The 19,434-nt window shown below is 37.6% G+C and overlaps 1 protein-coding gene across 2 annotated transcripts in view; it reads left to right on the forward strand.

Annotated features, from left to right (window-relative positions):
- The window catches only part of ADAM9 (ADAM metallopeptidase domain 9), an 88,449-nt gene that overhangs the window by 10,107 nt on the left and 58,908 nt on the right, over positions 1-19,434 (forward strand). For both annotated transcript variants that reach the window (XR_009691644.1, XM_061134812.1), the window contains exons 2-6: positions 1,318-1,415; positions 4,210-4,268; positions 12,796-12,874; positions 18,097-18,173; positions 19,164-19,359. Coding sequence is in view for 1 of the 2 variants with exons in the window: in XM_061134812.1 (XP_060990795.1) it covers positions 1,318-1,415; positions 4,210-4,268; positions 12,796-12,874; positions 18,097-18,173; positions 19,164-19,359 (509 nt within the window). In the remaining variant the exon portion in view is untranslated. The remainder of the gene's footprint in view (positions 1-1,317; positions 1,416-4,209; positions 4,269-12,795; positions 12,875-18,096; positions 18,174-19,163; positions 19,360-19,434) is intronic.

The following is a 19,434-nucleotide window of genomic DNA, read 5'->3' on the forward strand; positions in this document are numbered from 1 at the left end:
CATTGTTTTATTTACTTATTTATTTTCATTTTTATTCTTTTAGGTAGATCTTGCTTTTTAAAATTGAGTATAGTTGACTTACAATACTGTGTTATTTCCAAGGGTATAGCAAAGTGATTCAGTTATATGTATTCAGATTATTTTCTATTATAGATTATTATAAGATATTGAATTTAGTTCCTTATGCTATACAGTAGCACAAGGTCCTTTTTTAGATTTTTTTAGCTTTTACTGGAGTATGGTTGATTTACAATGCTGTGTGTGTTTCAGCTGTACAGCAAAGTGATTCAGTTTTATATACATATCTGTGTATATACATGCATGTATATTCATTCTTTTTCAGATTTCTTTTCAGTAGTTCCTTGTTGCTGTCTGTTTTACATACAGTGGTGTGTGTCTGTGAACTCCACACTCCTAGGTTACCCCTCTCCCCTTTCAAGTGATTTTAGAAGCCAGGCCTGGTTCAGCCATGATTCCACTTTGTGGTGAGCTGTACAGGTTGGAATTGGGAGAAAGTCTTGTATGATGGTTCTGAGTTCTTCGTTTTTTATACATTTTAACTATTCAGGTTTTTAGAACAGATTAATAGTAGTAATTTCATTGGAGATAATTGCTACATTGTTAGGTGTTTACTTATTAGAGTTAATACATCAGGCATTAAAAGTAACTTTTTCCTTTTATTGTCCTTGACCATTTTGTAGGCATCCCCATACCATCTTGGGATGTCATTCATGTTGGGTGAAGGTGGAAAATGAGAGAGAAGTGAACAGAGCCTTCCCTCCATTTCCCCACGGGAGCATTTTTTTTTTTTCCCCTTGTGTTTATATCTTAAGATTTCTTTTAAGACAGAGCATTAGGGTTTATAGCTAAAAAATTGTTTGAAGATGATTGCTGTGTATACACTGTTTGGATAAAGGCTAACATCCTTGTTTTTAAGAAATACATTTCTTCCCCCTTATACTATCTAGTATATTGCTATTTTCCTATAAAACTTTATATAAAACTGAATATTTTATTTTTTATTACTAATTTTTTATTTTCTTATCTTTTGGTTGTGCTGCATGGCATGTGGAATCTTAATTCCCTGACCAGGGATCGAACCCACACCCTCTGCATTGTCAGCGTAGCGTCTTAACCACTGGACCACCAGAAAAGTTCTAAAACTATATGTATTTTAATGTGAGAATGTCAGATGATTTTTCTATGATTTGAACATTCAGCTTTTGTTTGAACATTTGGCTTTTGATTCCATTGTATTTTGGGGGGCATGTAGTTTTTCAGGTTCAATTGTTATGTTTGTTGTTCCTTATTCTGTAGGCTTTCAACAGACCTCCCATCTCTCTTCTTATGAAATTATAACTCCCTGGAGATTAACTCGAGAACGAAGAGAAGCCCCTAGGCCCTTCTCAGAGCAGGTAAGTTATCTCTTGAGAAATATGTATGTATTTCAGTTTCACTCATTTTAAGACAAGAATGTTATCGTCATCAGTGATTGGTTCAGTGAGTAATGTTGGCTCATGGCTTAAGGCACTGGTGTCCATTGGACATTATTCTAGTAAAAGTGACATATTGATTCTTAGTAGCTTGTTTTCTTTTTAAAGACAAAATAATCAACTTGAAACATAAGTGGGTGAAAAAGTCAGTTAAATAAAAGTCTATGACCGGTGTAGGATGCTGGTTACATAGACCTCTGACCCCTACCTGACTGGTGATGGTTACAGTGGTATTCTTACAACAAGAGCTCACCTCTCTCTTAGTGTATGACAGGTAGAGTACTGCATGCTGAATCTTCACTGACACTGGAGATGGTGTGTTATATGCATGTATTTTATATCTGGGAATGTTTGCAAAAGTGAGTTTTATCGCCATATCGGAAGAAACATACTATACTAACAATGGACAAAAATTATTTTTCAATAATGCTATTTTTCTCTTACTGTGAAGTTCAGAAATAATGTATTTGGATATCAACTGATTTTGCAAACCCTTCAACTTCATCAAAGTATAATTTAACTTTATTATGATTTACCAGTAACAAGTGATGAGGATAAAGAGTTTAGCTTATTACCTCTGAATTGACAAAGTATTTCTAGCTATGAGGTAGGTCATACATTGTTTAGGGATTAGGCAGAGTGAAGAGGACACTGGAGTTAATATCAGGAACTTTCAGAGTTACCCTCCCTCTGGCATTACCATGGATTGGGTAGATCATTCGTCTTCATTTACTTCTTTATAAGTAAGGAGTATATAACTCTAAGATCTCCTTCCAGTGGAATGGTTTATAATTTTTCCTTGCTTTGTTTTGAACTGGACAGTCTCCTCTTTAATTTTGTTTTGCCTTTATTAATTTGTATTTTCATTGTTATTTTCCCCCTTCACTTAGTAGCATAGGGACAGTGTTTTTCTACTTCATCATATCTCTGATGATCTTCATCAGCTTTGCACACATAGATACTTGAGATTGTAGTGAATGTCCCGAATGTACCTTGATAAATAATCGGGAGAGAGGTGGAAGCACCATTTAAGCCCTGGGGATGTGGTTTGAACAAAACAGACAGAATTATGTCCTTGTGGAGCTTCCATTCTCATGGGAGGAGACAGAGAGACAAATAAGTAATATAATTGTAAGATTAATAATAGAGATTACTTAAGATGGTGAAGAGCCCATCTGCCAGTGCAAGTTAGACATGAGAGATGTGGGTTTGAGCCCTGGGTCAGAAAGGTCCCCTGGAGGAGGAAATGGCAACCCATTCCAGTATTCTTGCCTGGAGAATCCCATGGACAGAGGAGCTTGGCGGGCTGCAGTCTATAGGGTCGCATGGAGTCGGACACGACTGAAGTGACTTAGCACGCATGCAAGATGGTGATAATCATTGTGGGGAACATTAAAGCAGCAAGGAATTGGGGAGTATTGGAACTGGGGGTGATGGGTAGGAGGGTTTGTGTTTTTTAATAGGACAGCCCGGGAAGACCTTCCGAAGAAGGTGACTCTAGGAGAACAAAGACCAGAAGGAAGGGAATGAGCAATGCAGGCAGCTATTTGGGGGAAGAATGTAATGTCATAAATTCTCAGAATTCTTCTCAGGGGAGATGACAGTGGTGTTTTTATATCCTATATTTGCCCAAGAGCAGAAAGGAATAGAAAGACACATGCCAAAACAGTGCAAGGAGATTGGTGTTTTTGTTGCCTCTGGAGATGGAGGTCCCCACGCAGAATTTGGAAGTAGAACCCCAGGATGTGGATCCTGTCTCAGCCTTAGGAGTCAGATGCTGAAGTGCCTGAGGAAAGTGGATCCTGCTGTTTCTTGGCAAAGTGTTCACTTGGAGTGCAGAAGCAGTAGGGAGGATAATAAACACTTATTATTTAATTATTACTTAATTCTAATAGTAAGGACACTTCTGATAATTTTATTGTTTGTTGAGTCCCTCCATGACTATCTTTTTTATTAGAATTAAGTTTCTAGAGATAACATTAAGTGCTTCTGGCTAATGAAACGGTGAGTCACCGGGGAAGTTATTTTAGTGTTTAAGTTAGAGAAGAGGATTCCACAAACAGAGGGTATGTAAGTTGACTTATCTCAGTTCTTTGATTCTGAGACACAGTCTTCATGAGGTACACTGTTACTTAACGTGCCAGTAATTAAGAAAGAAACAGACTGCTGCCAGTTAGACCACTTTGCCTCTGTATGATATGTTCCAATTTCAGAGATGTTCACAGAGATGTGAGGGGAAAAAGTAGGTTTAGAACCGATGAAATGTGTTAAGTCCTGTGAAGATATAAAGTCATAAACGTGTATTAATTTCATCTAGCTTTCAGATACCCAGAATGAGGGATAATCTTTTGAAACTAAGAGGTTCATTAGGTTTAAACAAAAGGAAGAATTACTTTTTACTATAGGTAATACAGGAATGGACTTAGTAAAAATAATCCCTGAAGTTATAGCTCGATTGCAACTGTAAATGAATTTTGAAGAAGACTTTAGATAAACATGTGGGTCGTTTTCCACAATAGGTTATTAAAAGAAGGTAGGGATGATTAGACTCTATTTTTATTATTTATGGGCATATTTCAGGTTGTTTCATAAAAGAGTTCCAGTCAGTGCCAAATTATTTTCATTCAGGGTGGAATTTCTAGTGTCCTTTAAATACCTGTTTCAAAGTTATTTAGAAGATAGTGTTTTATTGTTCTTTTCTCCTTTGTGCATTTAGGTATCTTATGTCATTCAAGCTGAAGGAAAAGAGCATATAATTCACTTGGAAAGGAATAAGTAAGAAATTTAATTTACTTTGCCTTTTTGGTAATTTTTTTCTTTTTTCAATACTATATGGGTTTCTTTTCTAGTTAGATATTGCTTAGTAGTTTGTTAAGAAGGTGAGACTAATAAGAGTAGAAATGTGGAAAAATCCCTACAGTTTTGCATTTCCACTGACACTTGAGCAAAGGAAAATAAATCTAAATTAAAGGAAGAGAAGCTTGTACTTAAGAAAACTTTAAAATCATGACTGGCCCAAGAAACCACTGAGCAGGTGGTAAAGAAGTCTTTAGTAGCTTTATCTGTCTGCTAGAGCTGCCACAGTGAAATACTACAGATTTAAACAACGGACACTTATTTTCTCCCAGGACTGGAAGTGTAAGATCAAGGTGCCAGCATTAATGTCTGGTGAGGACTCTCTTCTTGGGGTGCAGACCCTTCTGGCTGGCACTCACATGGCCTCTCCTTGGCCTGTGTACACAGGAGGTGGGTAGATGGAGAAGTGAGCTCTCTGATGTTTCTTCTTATGAGGACACTAATCCCGTTGGCTCAGGGCCCCACCCTTATCACCTCATTTAACCATAATTTCCTTAGTGGGCCCCATCTCCAAGTGTAGCCACACTGGAGATGAAGGCTTCAGCATAGGAATTTTGGAGGGGACACAAGCATTCAGTCCATAAGAGTGGTCTCTTGCCCTCCTTTTTAGTTTTGGCATATTTTCACCTGATCCTGCCTTGGTAATCTGTGTTCTTCTGTTGCTTTTTTGAAATTCTGTGTTTCTGACTGTGCTGAGCCACCCACTGTCTTGTGGCCCATCCTGCCCTGCCCTCCCTTTTCTTAGGAAGCTAAACTTCAGTATCTTTTCGTAAGAGCCCATTTACACAGAGGTGTGAATGACGGGATGTAAAGTGCTGCTCAGAGATGTCTCCCAGAACCAGTAGCAGCAGCTTCTGAGAGTTTTCTAGAAATGCAAATTCTCAGGTCCACCCCTGGAATGAAGCAGAATTTGGGGAGGTGTCACAGCCATCTGTGTTTTAACAAACCTCCATCCTGGGTGATTTTTTACCGACCCTCAAGTTTGAATAACACTTTTTATCTTAGAAGAGAATGCTGAGCTGAAGAGAGTGAGATCTCTCTGGCGAGCTTTAGGCACTGCGACAGATACTTTCGGACAGAGAGGCTTTTTGTGTCCTAGGCACTGTACCCGGTACTTTTAATTGTATTACTTATTAATTTTCTCAGAACTCCTGAGGTCCAGCTTGTCTCCAATGTAATGATGTCACTGTGTACAAGAATTTTTAATAGATATAAATATTTTCTCCTACTCTTTCCATAGGAAATGCAAATTAAAATGATTTCAACATAATAACAGTTTCTTATATTCACCTAGTTTTAGCTTATAAAGCATTTTCCTCACCTGTATGTCATATCAATTTGATAATAGAGGAGTCTTGTGATTCTTGCTTCATACTCAGAATGCTAAGGTTCAAGAGGTTTACTTGATTTACACAGCATCACATAGTTTGTAAAAGGGGCAGACATCCTAGTCATTTGACCTGAAGTCTAGTGACGTATATGTGTGTGTGTGATGTTGTGTCTACATTCCTATGCTTCTTGAACTAGGGGGGGGGGGGGGGCGGGGCGCGGGGGGCAAATGGTACTTTCCCAGGCATTTGTTAAGAGTTGCCAGGTCTTTGTATGTCTTTGAGAAGCAGTCTTCAAAGCTAATGGTCACTAGTGAGAAAGAGTTAGGGTAGATAGCCTATTATGGCTCTGAGTGAAGAAATGAGTTTGTTTGAGTGCTTACTTTTTTCCTCTCACGGCCTAACTTGTTTTGGACCATGAATCCCTTGGTGATAACGATGAAGCCTCCTTACAGAGGGATGTACATACTTACCTGAGGTATTTGGCCAGGACTGGGGTGTTGTGTGGCAGAAGATAGCACACCTCTTTTCTCCCCGTGCTGAAAAAATTTAAAGATAAAATAAAGGAGTGAGTTAGATAGAAGGTTAAACTATCCTTCTCATGGTTGGTGAGGGCTGGGTTAGGGGATTTACCAGAGAATGAGAGCCCAGTGAACCTGCGAGTCCTGAACCCCGGATTAGGCAGATTCAGCCGCTCACGTCAGCGCTGCACCATTGCAGTCCTTGTCCTAGAGGAGCATGGTGGAGTTTGTTCCCACTGGCAGGCGGTGACTTCTAAGGAGGAAGAAGGGCAGAGCAAGGCCAAGTACCCTCTTCAGTTATTCTTTTTAAATTCACCACCAGAGGGAGCAAAGAGTGTGTATATGTTGAGGAGAGAGGAGAGACAGGGCATCGACCGACCATGGTTGGATAACTGGAAGGACTCAGGACTCCACAGACTCCTCCCGTGCTCAGTCAAGGAGACTTTCATAAAGGTAAAGGGGACAGGACTCAGGACGAAGACAGCAGAGGAAATCATCGAAGGTTCAAGAACTTCAGGCAGGGTCCCTCCGGGTCCTTTCTCAGTTGTACAGATGTGCACGTGTCTTCAGATTACACATCACCGAGATGTGAGTGAATCGTCACCTTTTCAGGGTAGCCCAGGCACGTGTTTACCAAGGGGGTCGTTTTATACCACACTGGTCACGTGGCTAAAGTCAGGCTGTGTAGCTGATTAAATGGCATGCCAACCATCCATCTTTCCATCTCTTAAAACAGTCTAGACGCCTGGAGATTTAGAGCCTTAAGAGTCGCATTGTAAATGACTAGCTGGCACCTTGCATCCCTGACAGGTCCGTAAGCCCTGAAGATAAGTATATTGCTGCTCCAGTTCTGCTGTGGAAGACGCAGAGCTTTTCCTTCACCTAACTTTGGTCAGGCTACTGAACCTTCCCCTGGGCCCCATCTGTACACTTTGTTGGAAAATCTGGTTTTAGCACGAACCCTGCTAAGTGAGGTTAGCAAGAACCCCCCCACCTTCAGTATCTGATCAAATTCCTCATCTTCCGCCATCCTTCCCAGGTGATGTCTGATCACCATGGTCTGTCTTCAGTAAGAATCCTTTTGATTGGTTTAGCCAGAGCCTCCTTCACCCCGGTGTTTCATCTTAGTAATTTTGTACCCACTGACCTCCCACCTTGCTCATTGGGTACAAATTCCCACCTGCTGTACTTGGAGTTGAGTGTGACCTCTGTCCCCCACTATAAAATCCCATTGCAGTGGTCCCCATAACTTCTGCCAAACCCCTAAATAAGATTGGCCTCACCATCTGTAAGAAGTGTCGTGGAATATATTTTTCTGTGACAGTCATGGTGGCATGACTCAGGTAGGATCAGATTCATCACTGGACCCCCGACCTCTCACTCTGGACCCTAAGTATGCACCTGCAAAGCACTCATCTTCAGTCCTGACTGATCGGGGATCCACTGGTGAGTCTGACTCCTGAACCTTTGCTCCAGACAAATGTCCACCGAAACTGGTAAAGATAGACTTGATTCTTAAGATTTTGAGTGTATACTCTGAAGTTGGGTCAGAGTCCCAGGCTACCTCCTGGGCTGGCAGCCCTCCGTGGCTCCTTGTTCTGATTGGGGATTACTCCCTGGCTCCCTGAGCTGGAAGTCCCTTCCTCTTGGCTCTATGTGAGGTCTCTCTTTTCTCTTTCTTGTCTCTGGCTTCTCCCATTGGAACTTCTCAGCCAACTAAACCACCTCTTCTCCCATCCTGCTGACTCTCTACTATGCCAGCTCTGTCTGTTTCCTTTCTTCTTAACATGTTTTGCTGAGCATAATTTGGAACTTTGTTGGTGTCTTTGGGAAACTTGAGAGCAGATTGACTGCTCCCTCGTTGCTTCTGCTCCTCTTTCCTCTTCCTGGTACCATCAATCTCCCCTGCCACCCCATTCCCTAGATCCTTTGATATGTCCCACTTTGAACCCCCACCTCCTCCATCCCTCTGTCTACCTCCAACAGACTTCAGATTTTCCCCTTCCATGGCAGCGCCTCAGCTTCCCACAGTCATTTTCATTTTTAGTTCCTTGCCCTCCATCAGGGGCTCTCATGAAACTCAAGTAGCTCTGAAAATAACTCTACTTGAGTCTGAAAAGAACAAATGGAAATAGGTTATATGACTCACGTGGGTTTTGGAAACATCCAGAAAGCAGTTGGATGTCTCCTCAGTCACCTGCCTGAAAGTTAGACCACGGCAAAGGAAGATTACATACCATGGTGAAAGAAAATCTTGAAAATCTCCTCCAGAAATACTGATAGGCAGGTAACCTTAACTTGTTTTATTTGCCAGAGTCAATCCAGTTGAAAATACAAAATGGAGATAAACCACTGAGATTATGTTGCTGCTTTACTAACTCATGGCTAAAATTTTAAAATGAAAACCATGTTTTCTATTTGTGTCTGTCTGTATGTTTATATATGTCTATGTGTATGTATACATGTGAGATAGTTTATTCCTGCTGGAAATGAATCACATTAATTTATAAAATCCCGTAAAAAATCCAATTCAAATAGGTTTAGAGGTGGAATGAGCACTTATATAAATTATTTTCTTAAAACTCTTGGGAATACAGACACTAACCCAAGTTTTTTTTTTTTTAAGTTCACATGATCTCAAATAATCTTTTTGCTGGTTTTTATAGTGTAGATACAATTGTTGATAAACTCTGACAACTTCAGAGTTGTCAGTATTAAATATGTAATGCAGATATGCAGTTTTTTCCTACCTTTGTTTACTATTCAGATAAGCTTGTTATCTCTACCAGATGTTTAAGATTATAAATTATAAATTGATCTGAAGAACGAGATATATAATAAAAAAGGAATTGCTTGATGTCAAGCATGGCAGTTAAAAACAAAAGGGGGAAGAACCATAAATATATAATTAAAAAAATTTTTTTTTGCTTTTGTGATTTTTTAAATTTTTGGATACTTGCCTGATTTGTCAATAAGAAAAACAACTTAATATGGTGGATCGCTAGCTAGCTTTGTTTAATTACTGGCTCATGAAATTTTCATGACTCATTCAAGAATAATTATTCAGAACAAATAAAATAAATAGATGTAAGTGGCATAGAAGTTAGTAAGTGAACTTTTCAATGGTAATTAAGTTTTATGTCTCCTTAAAAATGATTTCAAAAGTTTTTTTCATAACTTGAAACCTAAAAGCTATACTAAGTTGAAGATGGATAATCATTGACTAGATAATTTCTAAATAAGATAAAATACTGAAATATTAATTGCTGAAGAGAAATTTAATTTTATTTACTTTGGCATCTTGTTTTTATGTGGTATAGGGAAGCTAAATGTATTTGTGTCTGTTGATAAGCATGAGAAATTATACTATGAAAAAGATACATCTCGAGAAATTATGAAATGTATTCATAAATTTTCTACAGAATGATAGCATGTAGCAGACAGTTTGCAATTGCCTGCTTTTTAGCTTTTACTGAAAATTAGGATTACTAATGACTAAAATCTAATTAATATACATAAATGAAGCTATTAGGAATAATAAGGATAAAGAAAACAAACTATATGCAGGGAAAATAGGTGTATTTTTGATAAGGAAGGATATAAAAGATATGTTTTGCTAAGGGAAAAAGAGAATAATTTTGTCCCAAAGTGGAATAAATGGTTGTTCCAGAATGACAAAGAAGAAAAATGTGGAACAAAAACTGAGTGATATAAAAAAATTTGTGGAAAAGGGACCTTGGAAAAATAATCTTTCCTTGTGTGGTCAAAATTGGAAACTGTTGGATGGATTTACTTGTAAGGTTTTTTGGTTTGTTTGTTTGTTTAATTTGCCTAGTATTAATAGTATATTGATGCAAAACCAGAATTTGGTTTTCTTTTTTCTGTTAAAACAAGGTTTCCTTAGATTATTGGTTTAGTTGTTTTTCTTTACGTTTAAGTACATAGCTTGAGAAGATAAGATGTGTTTTAAGATAATTTCCTGTGTGACATGTGTTTATCAGGTCTTTGATTATGTGAGAAAACCAAATCTCAGTATTAAGAGAACTGAGTTTTTTTTTTTAATAACTATGTAGCTTTCTGTGTTTGTCTTTGAAATTTTTTAATTGTGACTTTGGCTAAATGGACAGTTAAGTGTTGTTTCACAGTGACACTTGTGATCCAGTTTAGTCAAATGTTGAAACTTTTTGGCATGTTTGAAAATTTCCCCAAATCAAGTTCTAGTTGGAGTCTTTTTGGCCTGAAACTAACTTTGAGATTTCTCAAATGGATCTTGGAAAATCTCAAAGGATTTGTTTCTCTCCTTACAAAAAGGTATACTGAACTAATAAGGCTTATTTGATATGTTAACGCATCTTATTTTTCATAGCAGTATAGTTATTTGCAGAAGTCAGTTAAAATCTGCCCTCGTTGTAACAAGAAACAATTGGAAACCTTGGTTTTATAACCAAGGCTTTGATTGTAGTGTCATACTTGAGAATGATGTGTGTTGAATCAGATATGACCAGATAGCTTTAAGGAACTAAGCTTGACTTTAAGAAGGCAATGTTTATACAGCTCCCCTTGGAAAAACTGGCCTGTTCTGGGTTACAGGATTTTCTGCCTTACAGGTGAGTAAAGAAGATCACTTGTGGCAGGGCCAGGAACCTCAGGATATTTGGGGGACCTCAAGAAGAGAGTTTACCCAAATTTATAGATATTGTAGGTGTATCTGGTGGCAACTTCTTGACTTGGCTTCCTAGCCTTAAGAGTCTTTGGTTCCTTCTGAAATGCTGTAGCAAAGCAAATTCAAATGAAATACTATATGGTCAATGACTGTTTTTACTGTACTTATGTGAATAACTAGGCCAGATTTAATGAGACCAGACTTATATGCAAACAAATTAGTCTTACTTTATCTTTCACAGAAATGGGGGTGACTATAGAGAGAATGTGGGTTTTTTTTGTTTGTTTCAATGGAAAACTGTAGTGAACTGTTGCTGCTTTCATCTTGCATATTTCGCCATCTTTACCAAATCCCGAATTCTTCAGTATCTGGCTATAACCCTCTAAGTTATCATTTCCGGTTTTTATCCTTTCTGACTTGGAGTCATTGAGAACTAAACTCCCCCTTCTCTTGAAACTCTAAGCTGTAGCTGGAAGATTGATGGAGCCTTCAAAAAAGTCCTTTTGACTAGATCACATGCAGGCAATCTGTACTGCCTCCTGTGGTGTGGGCCACTCAGGAGGTTCATCAGAATACCTGATGCCATCACCACTGACATTCCAACCAGGAAAATCGGTCAGTGGCCAGTGCCGCTTTCACTGTACCATCTGAAGATGCCCTAAGCTCAAGTGTAAAAAAAATCTTGATGGCTGCCCACTGAGCTCAGAAACTTGGTTTCTAACTATTCAGCTTTGTTTTTCTTTTATTTTCATAGAAACTCCCCTCATTAACTGCCTGACTGCTAGCTCCACCCAGTAAATATCCCCTTCTACCAAGTTCCAACAGATGATTCAGCTGGTCTGTAATGAACAAAAGACAACTGAATGAGGAAATAGGCTTGTATTATTCAGAGGAAAGAAGAATATAATTTCTTTCCTTAAACAAGAGAGGAGACTGACAAAGATTTTTTGCTTGACCAAACTTCAGTTAGGTTCCAGAACCTTCTCCAAGGCCTATCAGTGTGGTTTGTTGTAAAATCTAGTTTTAGAAAAAAATTCCCCTCTCCCTCCATATCTGATCACTCTGGATGTCTGATCAAGTTCTTTATCCTCCACCCACTTCCCCGCCCAGTGATGTCTGGTTACCCTGGCTTGTCTTCAGCAAGACTTTGTTAGGTTGGTTTAGCCAGAATGCTCCTCACCCCTGATGTTTCCTCTTAGGAGTTTTCCATCCACTGACCCCCACTGTGCTCCTTGGCTGAAAATTTCCACTTGCCCATGCTGTATTTGCAGTTGAGCCTGCTCTTTCTCCCCACCCCCTGTAAAATCTCTTTGCAGTGGTCCCTATTCTTAACATTGATAATAAAGTCAGCCTTACTGTCTTCAAGTGTCATTGGATTTTTTTTTTTTTATGGTAATAAAGCTAACCCTGTCTTTGCACGTGTGTTTTACACTGCGGGTCTCCCTTAGCATGGGAGGAAGATTCAAGAATCAGCAATAATTGCTTCTTTAAATAATGGACAGAAATTTTGCCCCTGTACTTAGAGATCAAAGGCAATCAGTGCCGCTTCTTTATGCAGGACATTTAAAAAAGGGTAAAATAATTTATTTTCTTCTGGAAATATGATGTACCATATAGCCAAATTTATACTTTTCCTACGAGACGAATCAGAAAACTTTAAGGACATTACAAATGTTTTTTGCAATCAGTGTTTTATGACCATGAAAACAGATGCGCAACTCAAACATTTCTTTCTGATTGGAATGTACACGATTTCAGATCCAAGTCCATTCATGGGCTTTATGTTTTATGGCAGCTCCTTCTTTAAACAACAATTTATCAGGTGAATGTTTTTATTCCTGCATCTCTTCTAGGAATAATGTCTTATAAAAGTTGTGTTCTTAGCTGTAAAGAGATAAAATAATCTTATATGGTGTGTTTTATTCTTCTTGCAGAGACCTTTTACCCAAAGATTTTGTAGTTTATACCTACAACAAAGAAGGGGCTCTGATCTCTGACTACCCTAATATACAGGTAATTTATTTTCCTCTTGACCCTATACAGAGTTTGAAACAATTATAGTTTTAAAGTGCATTCTCTTCAGCTGCTCTGGACTGTAACCCGAGGGTGTCCTTTGATATGATAATATATAGTGTTGTCCTGGGGTGGGAGTGGTGGGTACATTGACATAGATTAAACTGTACCTTATAGCTCTTCTGGTTCTTCATGGTCAAGTGTTTTTTTAAAAGACCAGGAAAATAATCTTCTACTTAATGATAACCCCTACTGATCATGAAGGGGAAAAGTTTGATTTATTTTTTGATTTTTGATTTTGCTGAACCTTGATGAATAAAGCACATCTCAACTTCCTTATTAAACCATTTGACTTACCATTAGTAAAGAACAAGCACTTGTTTGCTATTAGATGTTCTACTTTTTTGTTGAGAATTCTTTTCTAAAGAAGTGTGGTCCTCTCTGCATCAGAGAACAGAGTATTCCTGAAGATAGAACTGGAGGAATATGTGAAATAATTGACAGATGTCGACTTTGACTTTATGTATTATTTAATTAGAGCATAAGCATTTCTAATTTTAGTTGGAAAGAATGTCTTAAAGTCCCTTTTGGCAGTTAGGTATTATCTGTTATTATTATTATTATTATTTTTTGCTATAGTTTTCAGGAGAAATCTTTACCCCTGTTAAGCATGTATTGTTTTTCCCCTGAGTTTTGTTACATTGCTAGGTGGAGTTGTGTTAGTTTTGTACTTTTGCAGCACTCTTCAAATAAATAGAAGGCAAAAGCTTTATTTTAGATTATTTATGAGACTTTTTAAAAAAAAGGCAATGCTGACTCAACCTATCCTTTTCTGGCCAATTTTCTGATTTTTTTATCTTAGTGTTCTGTTTGTTGTTTTATTTTATTTTATATTTTTGAAAAGTGCGTTGCTTTGTATGTTTTATTGTTTGTCTGGTGTTGAACAGCAAAATAGTAGAGCAGTTTAAATGTATTGATAGCATTAACCAGACCACAGATCATCCATTCATCCATCCATCCACCCAGTCATCCTTCTGAAGATTACTATAGCATAAGACCAAAGACCACATAATTTATGCCGCTCAATGAAAGAGGTGATTTTTTACAAAGGCATTCTTTTTCCCTTGGAGAGGTTTCTTGGCCTGGATTTTGGTGACACATACTGCTTGGACTTGATTCCTGTCTCTCTTATTTATTTGCTGGTCAAGTTTCTTTAACCTGTTTGTGCCTTAGTGTCCTCACCTTTAAATGGGAATAATAATTATAACTTCATGGGCTTATTGGAAGTTTAAATGAGTTAATACTGGTAAAATATTTACTAGTCAGTCCAACAACTATGAACTCAGTAAATATTTTTTGTTACTATTATTCAAAGTTTATATGCTTAAAACTGCTCAAAATAGATTTCGGTTATATGGAAATTTATGCAACTTTTATAAAGTATTACGATTTAATTATGTTTTCTTGGGTGTTTGAAAAATATAAACTAAGACAGATGAAGCCTTTCACTTATTGGCCACTGAATATACATAGTTTCAGGTAGATAAAAATGGAATAATTTTGAATTCAGATAGATAAAAGTGTGAATGTGGATCTGAGCTAGCAATTAAACTTTGGTACTAGGATTTTTCTGTGTGTGACAACATTGTGAGATATCATGGTGACATAGACATTTAACGTTCATAAAATGCAGTTAAGTCACACTGAAAAATGTAAATGCTTTCCCTTGTGATTCTTCTATTTAATTTGTAAATCTCTCATGTGGCTTTCATCATCGGCATCTTTTGCAAGGCCATATTTTTTACAAAGAAACACAGTTTTAATAACCACTTGATATGAGTTGCTGTGTGAAGTCAAAACTCCAAATTAGTGTTAGTCTTAGACATTTGGGTACCTTGCAGATGCATTAGAAAGTGCCTTAACTAACTCCCTCTATTAATGAATGCTCCTTCTTTCCTCTGAAAAGACTGCCCCAAGCTCGCTGGCTCTTGTGGCAGGAGGCTATTCTCAAATAGTTATGAGTACTCCTGCTCCCAGTAGTTGAGTATTTTCGCTTATAGTTTGTGTGTTTCCAAACTGTTTTTGTCATTTTACCTTTACTATAATCATCGGATGCAGTTAGGTGTTTTGCAAACTTGCAAAATAAGATTCGTTGTTTTTTTAAAAACTAAATGGAAGGTTTTGGAAAGATTTAATAAAACCAAGTTATTAAAGAAATATCATTAAGCTGGTAGATTAAGTGATCAAGGGCTAAATTTCAGTCATGTCAAATGATAAGCCCTTCCATAGTAATTGAAGTGAGAAGCTTCACTGACAAATTTAACTCACAAGTTTAATTTTGTAAGTTACTGTGTTACTGTTTCGTAAGTGCTACCCCATCTGTAATAGAAGAGATATTTCTTTCCCTCTGGTGAGAAGACAAACTCAAAGCTAGACTTTAACTTCAAAGTGCTACAAAGAAAAACAGTGGTTGTAAATAACCCCAAGCTGGAAAAAGCTGATGCTGGGAGGGATTGGGGGCAGGAGGAGAAGGGGACGACAGAGGCTGAGAGGGCTGGATGGTATCACCGATTCGATGGACATGAGTTTGAGTAAACTCCGGGAGCTGGTGATGGACAGGGAGGCCTGGCATGCTGCGATTCATGGGGTTGCAAAGAGTTGGACATGACTGAGTGACTGAACTGAACTGAACTGGAAAAAGCTGTAAAATGTTGAAATTTAGCCTGTGTTGTTTAGTGCATAATTTTTTCAGAAATTCTTACATTAGTTGCAGGAATAATAGAAAACAGTCATGTATACCCTTAACCTAGATTCTCCGAGTGTTAATATTTATCACATGTACTTTATCCTTTCCTCTCTATTTTTTTCCCCCTGAAGAGTATGTTGTACACCTGGTGTCCCTTTGCCCTTTAAATACTTCAGTGTAAATATCCTAGAAACAAGAACTTCAAAAGAAGTCACCGTAGTATAGTTCTCAGAATTAGGAAGTTAACATTGAAGCAATACTGTTATTCAATTACAGACCTTATTGATATTTGTTTTAGTCCATTATCCTAATGATGTACTTTATAGTGAAAGAAAATTCAAGTTCATGTGTTGCACCAAGCAGTCTCCCATCTCTTTTAGTCTGGAAATCCTTGGTCTTCCGCTGTATTTCATGATATTGGCGTTTTTGAGAAGTGCAGGCCGACGTCTTGTAGAATGTCCTGCAGTTGAGTTTGTGTGATGTTTACTCACAATTAGATTCAGGTTGTGCACCTTTGGCCGGGATCCACCCTGAAGGGTTCCCTGTATGTATCATGAGCATGTCCTGTACGTAGTTTCCCACTGACAGTGTTAACCTTGATGATTAAGGAGTTGTCTGCTCAGTTTCTTCTCTGTGAAGTTTCTGTTTTTGCTTTTTTAGTTAATCTTTTGGCTAGATATTTTGAGGCTTTTTAACTATCTCATTACTTCTCAAATTTTTACTCACTGGCTTCAGTATTTAATATTTGCGTCAGTTGTTATGGTGGTTGTTAAAATGGTGATTTCCTAACTTCATCAGTGCCTCTGTATGCATTGATGGTTTCTACTGTCAAGAAGAGTTTTTCCTTCTTATTTGTTTATATCAGCATTGATGCATGGGTTCCTTCTTTATCACGAGTGAAACTGAAGTCTTTTCATTTATATAAGGGCATTCTCATACCTTTTGTGAATTGTCTGTTCAACTCTTTTGCACCATCTTCTGTTGGATTTAATCTTTCTCCTTTAATGTTTCAAAGTTCTTTGTATTATACTATAGTATAGTTTTAGCTATGATAAAAGTTACAAATAACTCCAGTCTGTGAGTTGTCTTTTTACTTTTTCTTGGTGTTTCTTTTAATGTAGAAGTTTTAAAATCTTTTTTATTTTCTTAATGCAGTAAAAATGGTCAGTCTTTCCTCCTGTTACATCAAGATTTTGAGTGATAGAAAGTCTTTCTACACCAGGTTAAAGAGGAATTCAGCTATGCTTTCTTTTAGTTCTTGCATAGGCTCATATTTTTTAGTGTTTCGATTTGACCATTTGGAGCTTTTTCTTCTTTTTTTTTTTAAATTTTTTGCTTTCATATGGGTGCACATGTATCTCCCCATCCTGAACCTCCCTCCCCACCCCAGTCCTGGAGCGTATTCTTATGTATAATGTGAGGTATGGATCTATTTTTATTCCTTCTCAAATGTCTAATTCGTGGGCTGAGCACCACTTATTAAAAGTGCATCTTTTCCTCAGTGGTTTGAGATAACCACTTTTATCATATAAGGTTCCACATGTATTTTGGTCTGTTTTGAGACTGTGTTCTGCTCCATTGGTTGGTCTCTCAGTTAATGCACCACCAAGATCCTACTGTTTTAATTATTTAAGGCTGGTGATACGTCATAATATCTGGCAAGGTTAGTCCTCTTCCTCCTTCTCCTACTCCCCTTAGCTGTTTGTTTGTTTTTTTTTTTTTAGTGTTTTAAAGAGGAGAAAAATCTCCTTGTGTACTAAAAAATCTGATATTAATAAGTGATATGCTTATATTTCCACTGGTCAATTTCTTGCTCAAAATGAAGACTAAAGGGTCTTTAATTTATCAAGATGGTTAAATGTATAACTAATAACAGTAGCATAATCAATATGCTTAGGCAGAAAAGGAGAGTGAAAGTCACTGTCTTTGCCGTGTACTGAGTGTTTTTCCCCTTGGTACCACCAGTCTGTCACAAGGCCCTCTTCTGTATTGGATTTCAGTTGGCCGCTGTGGTGTCTTCTTATCTGTGATTGAAAATGTTAAACATGACATCATGCTGCCTTGTTCCGCTTCTAGGTTTAAAGGTTATTGGGGTAGAGTTATTTGTACTTAGTATTCTTTGGACTTCTGCCTTAAAAATTTGGCAGAAATTCAAATTCTTTGTACCCATAGGGTGATAGTAGACAGTCCGAAGATAGTCCAGAGAATGCCATGTGATAATTATGGAATGCCAATAATAGAATTGGAGAAGGAAATGGCAACTCACTCCAGTATTCTTGCCTGGAGGATCCCACAGACAGAGGAGCCTGGCAGTGCATGGGGTGTCAAGAGTCAGACATGACTTAGCGACTAAACCAATAATAGAATAAAAAGTTTAGTTGATTGGCCTTGAATAATTTCTAGTTCTGCACTTTCTATGATTATTTTCACCAAGGTAATAGTGTTTTGAAGATGACACTTTTTTTTAATCATTTAGAATCATTGTCATTATCGGGGATATGTGGAGGGCACTTACGATTCATCCATTGCACTCAGTGACTGTTTCGGACTCAGGTAAGGAACTTTCATTATCAGCATTTTTTCATTCCCTTAATTCTTTTCCCTTTACCTATCTCTGTCTCCAGATCAAGTCATTTTAGGGTACTCAAATTTAGATTTTACTTTGATGTTGCTGAAGGTCTTTCTAACTGTGTTTCAGATGTCATTCTTGGCATGTTTATTTAGGACAGTGTTACAGGTGATGAATTTTAGTACCTACATAAAAAATTTCATTTTTTTGAGACCACTAAATAAACTTTGCTATTTAAAAACAAAGCATACTTTAAATTTCTGTCACCTTTTAGGTTTATATAACTTTTACTTCTGTTCTTTCATCTAAGTTTCATAATGACTGTGAGAAGGGGCTGATTGCTTCCATATTTAGGTGAGCAAGTTGAGGTTCAGAGAAATCTTACCATGTGTCAAGTGAAGTGATAATAATATTAAATTTATGAAGGGCCTGGCAGTATCACACTGGACTGGTTGATTGGTTACATGATTGATTGAACTAATAACTATTACTTTAAATTCTCAAGCAAACTATATGAGATGGTGATGAGTACTATCTCCATCTAAACTATGACACTTGTAGAACAATTACTGTGTTCCAGGTAGTGTCCTTAGTATTTTTTGTACTCATTAAGTAGCTTTCAGGACAACTCTAGGGAGGATGTCTACTAAGGCTAGTAGGAAACATTTGGGATTCAAACTTTGGTCCTCTGGCCTCCAGGCTTCATACTTTAAGCCACTATTCTGAGTTGCCTTTCTTTATACAGTGATCTCACAGAGGGGTTAAGTAACTTTCAGGCCAGTTAGTAGCTGTCTTGAGCTTTTAATTTAGGGCTGCCCGACTCTAAAACCTCTCTGTTTTTCTCAGGACCATGTTATCCCTTCTTACATATGTTAAGAACTAGGACTTGAATTCATGTTTCTTAATTCCTTTTCCTGTTTTTTTTTTTTTTTTTCACATCCTAAAAAATTGTGTATGTGTAATACAACACTTAGAGGCTTGCTGCATATAGAGAATGTGAGTTATGGGATTGAACCCCTGCAGAACAGCTCTCATTTTGAGCACATCTTTTATCGAATGGATGATGTCCACCAAGAGCCTCTGAAATGTGGGGTTTCCAACAAAGTTATGGAAGAAGAAATCACAAAGGATGAAGAAGAGGAGCCTCCTAGCATCACTCAGCTACTTAGAGTAAGGAACTGATGTATTTCTCATGGCTCTGACTCAGGTTTAAAAGCAATCATGTATTTGTGCATTAAACCAATA

Source organism: Dama dama, chromosome 32, assembly GCF_033118175.1.
Source record: "Dama dama isolate Ldn47 chromosome 32, ASM3311817v1, whole genome shotgun sequence".
Classification (NCBI taxonomy): Eukaryota; Metazoa; Chordata; class Mammalia; order Artiodactyla; family Cervidae; genus Dama; species Dama dama.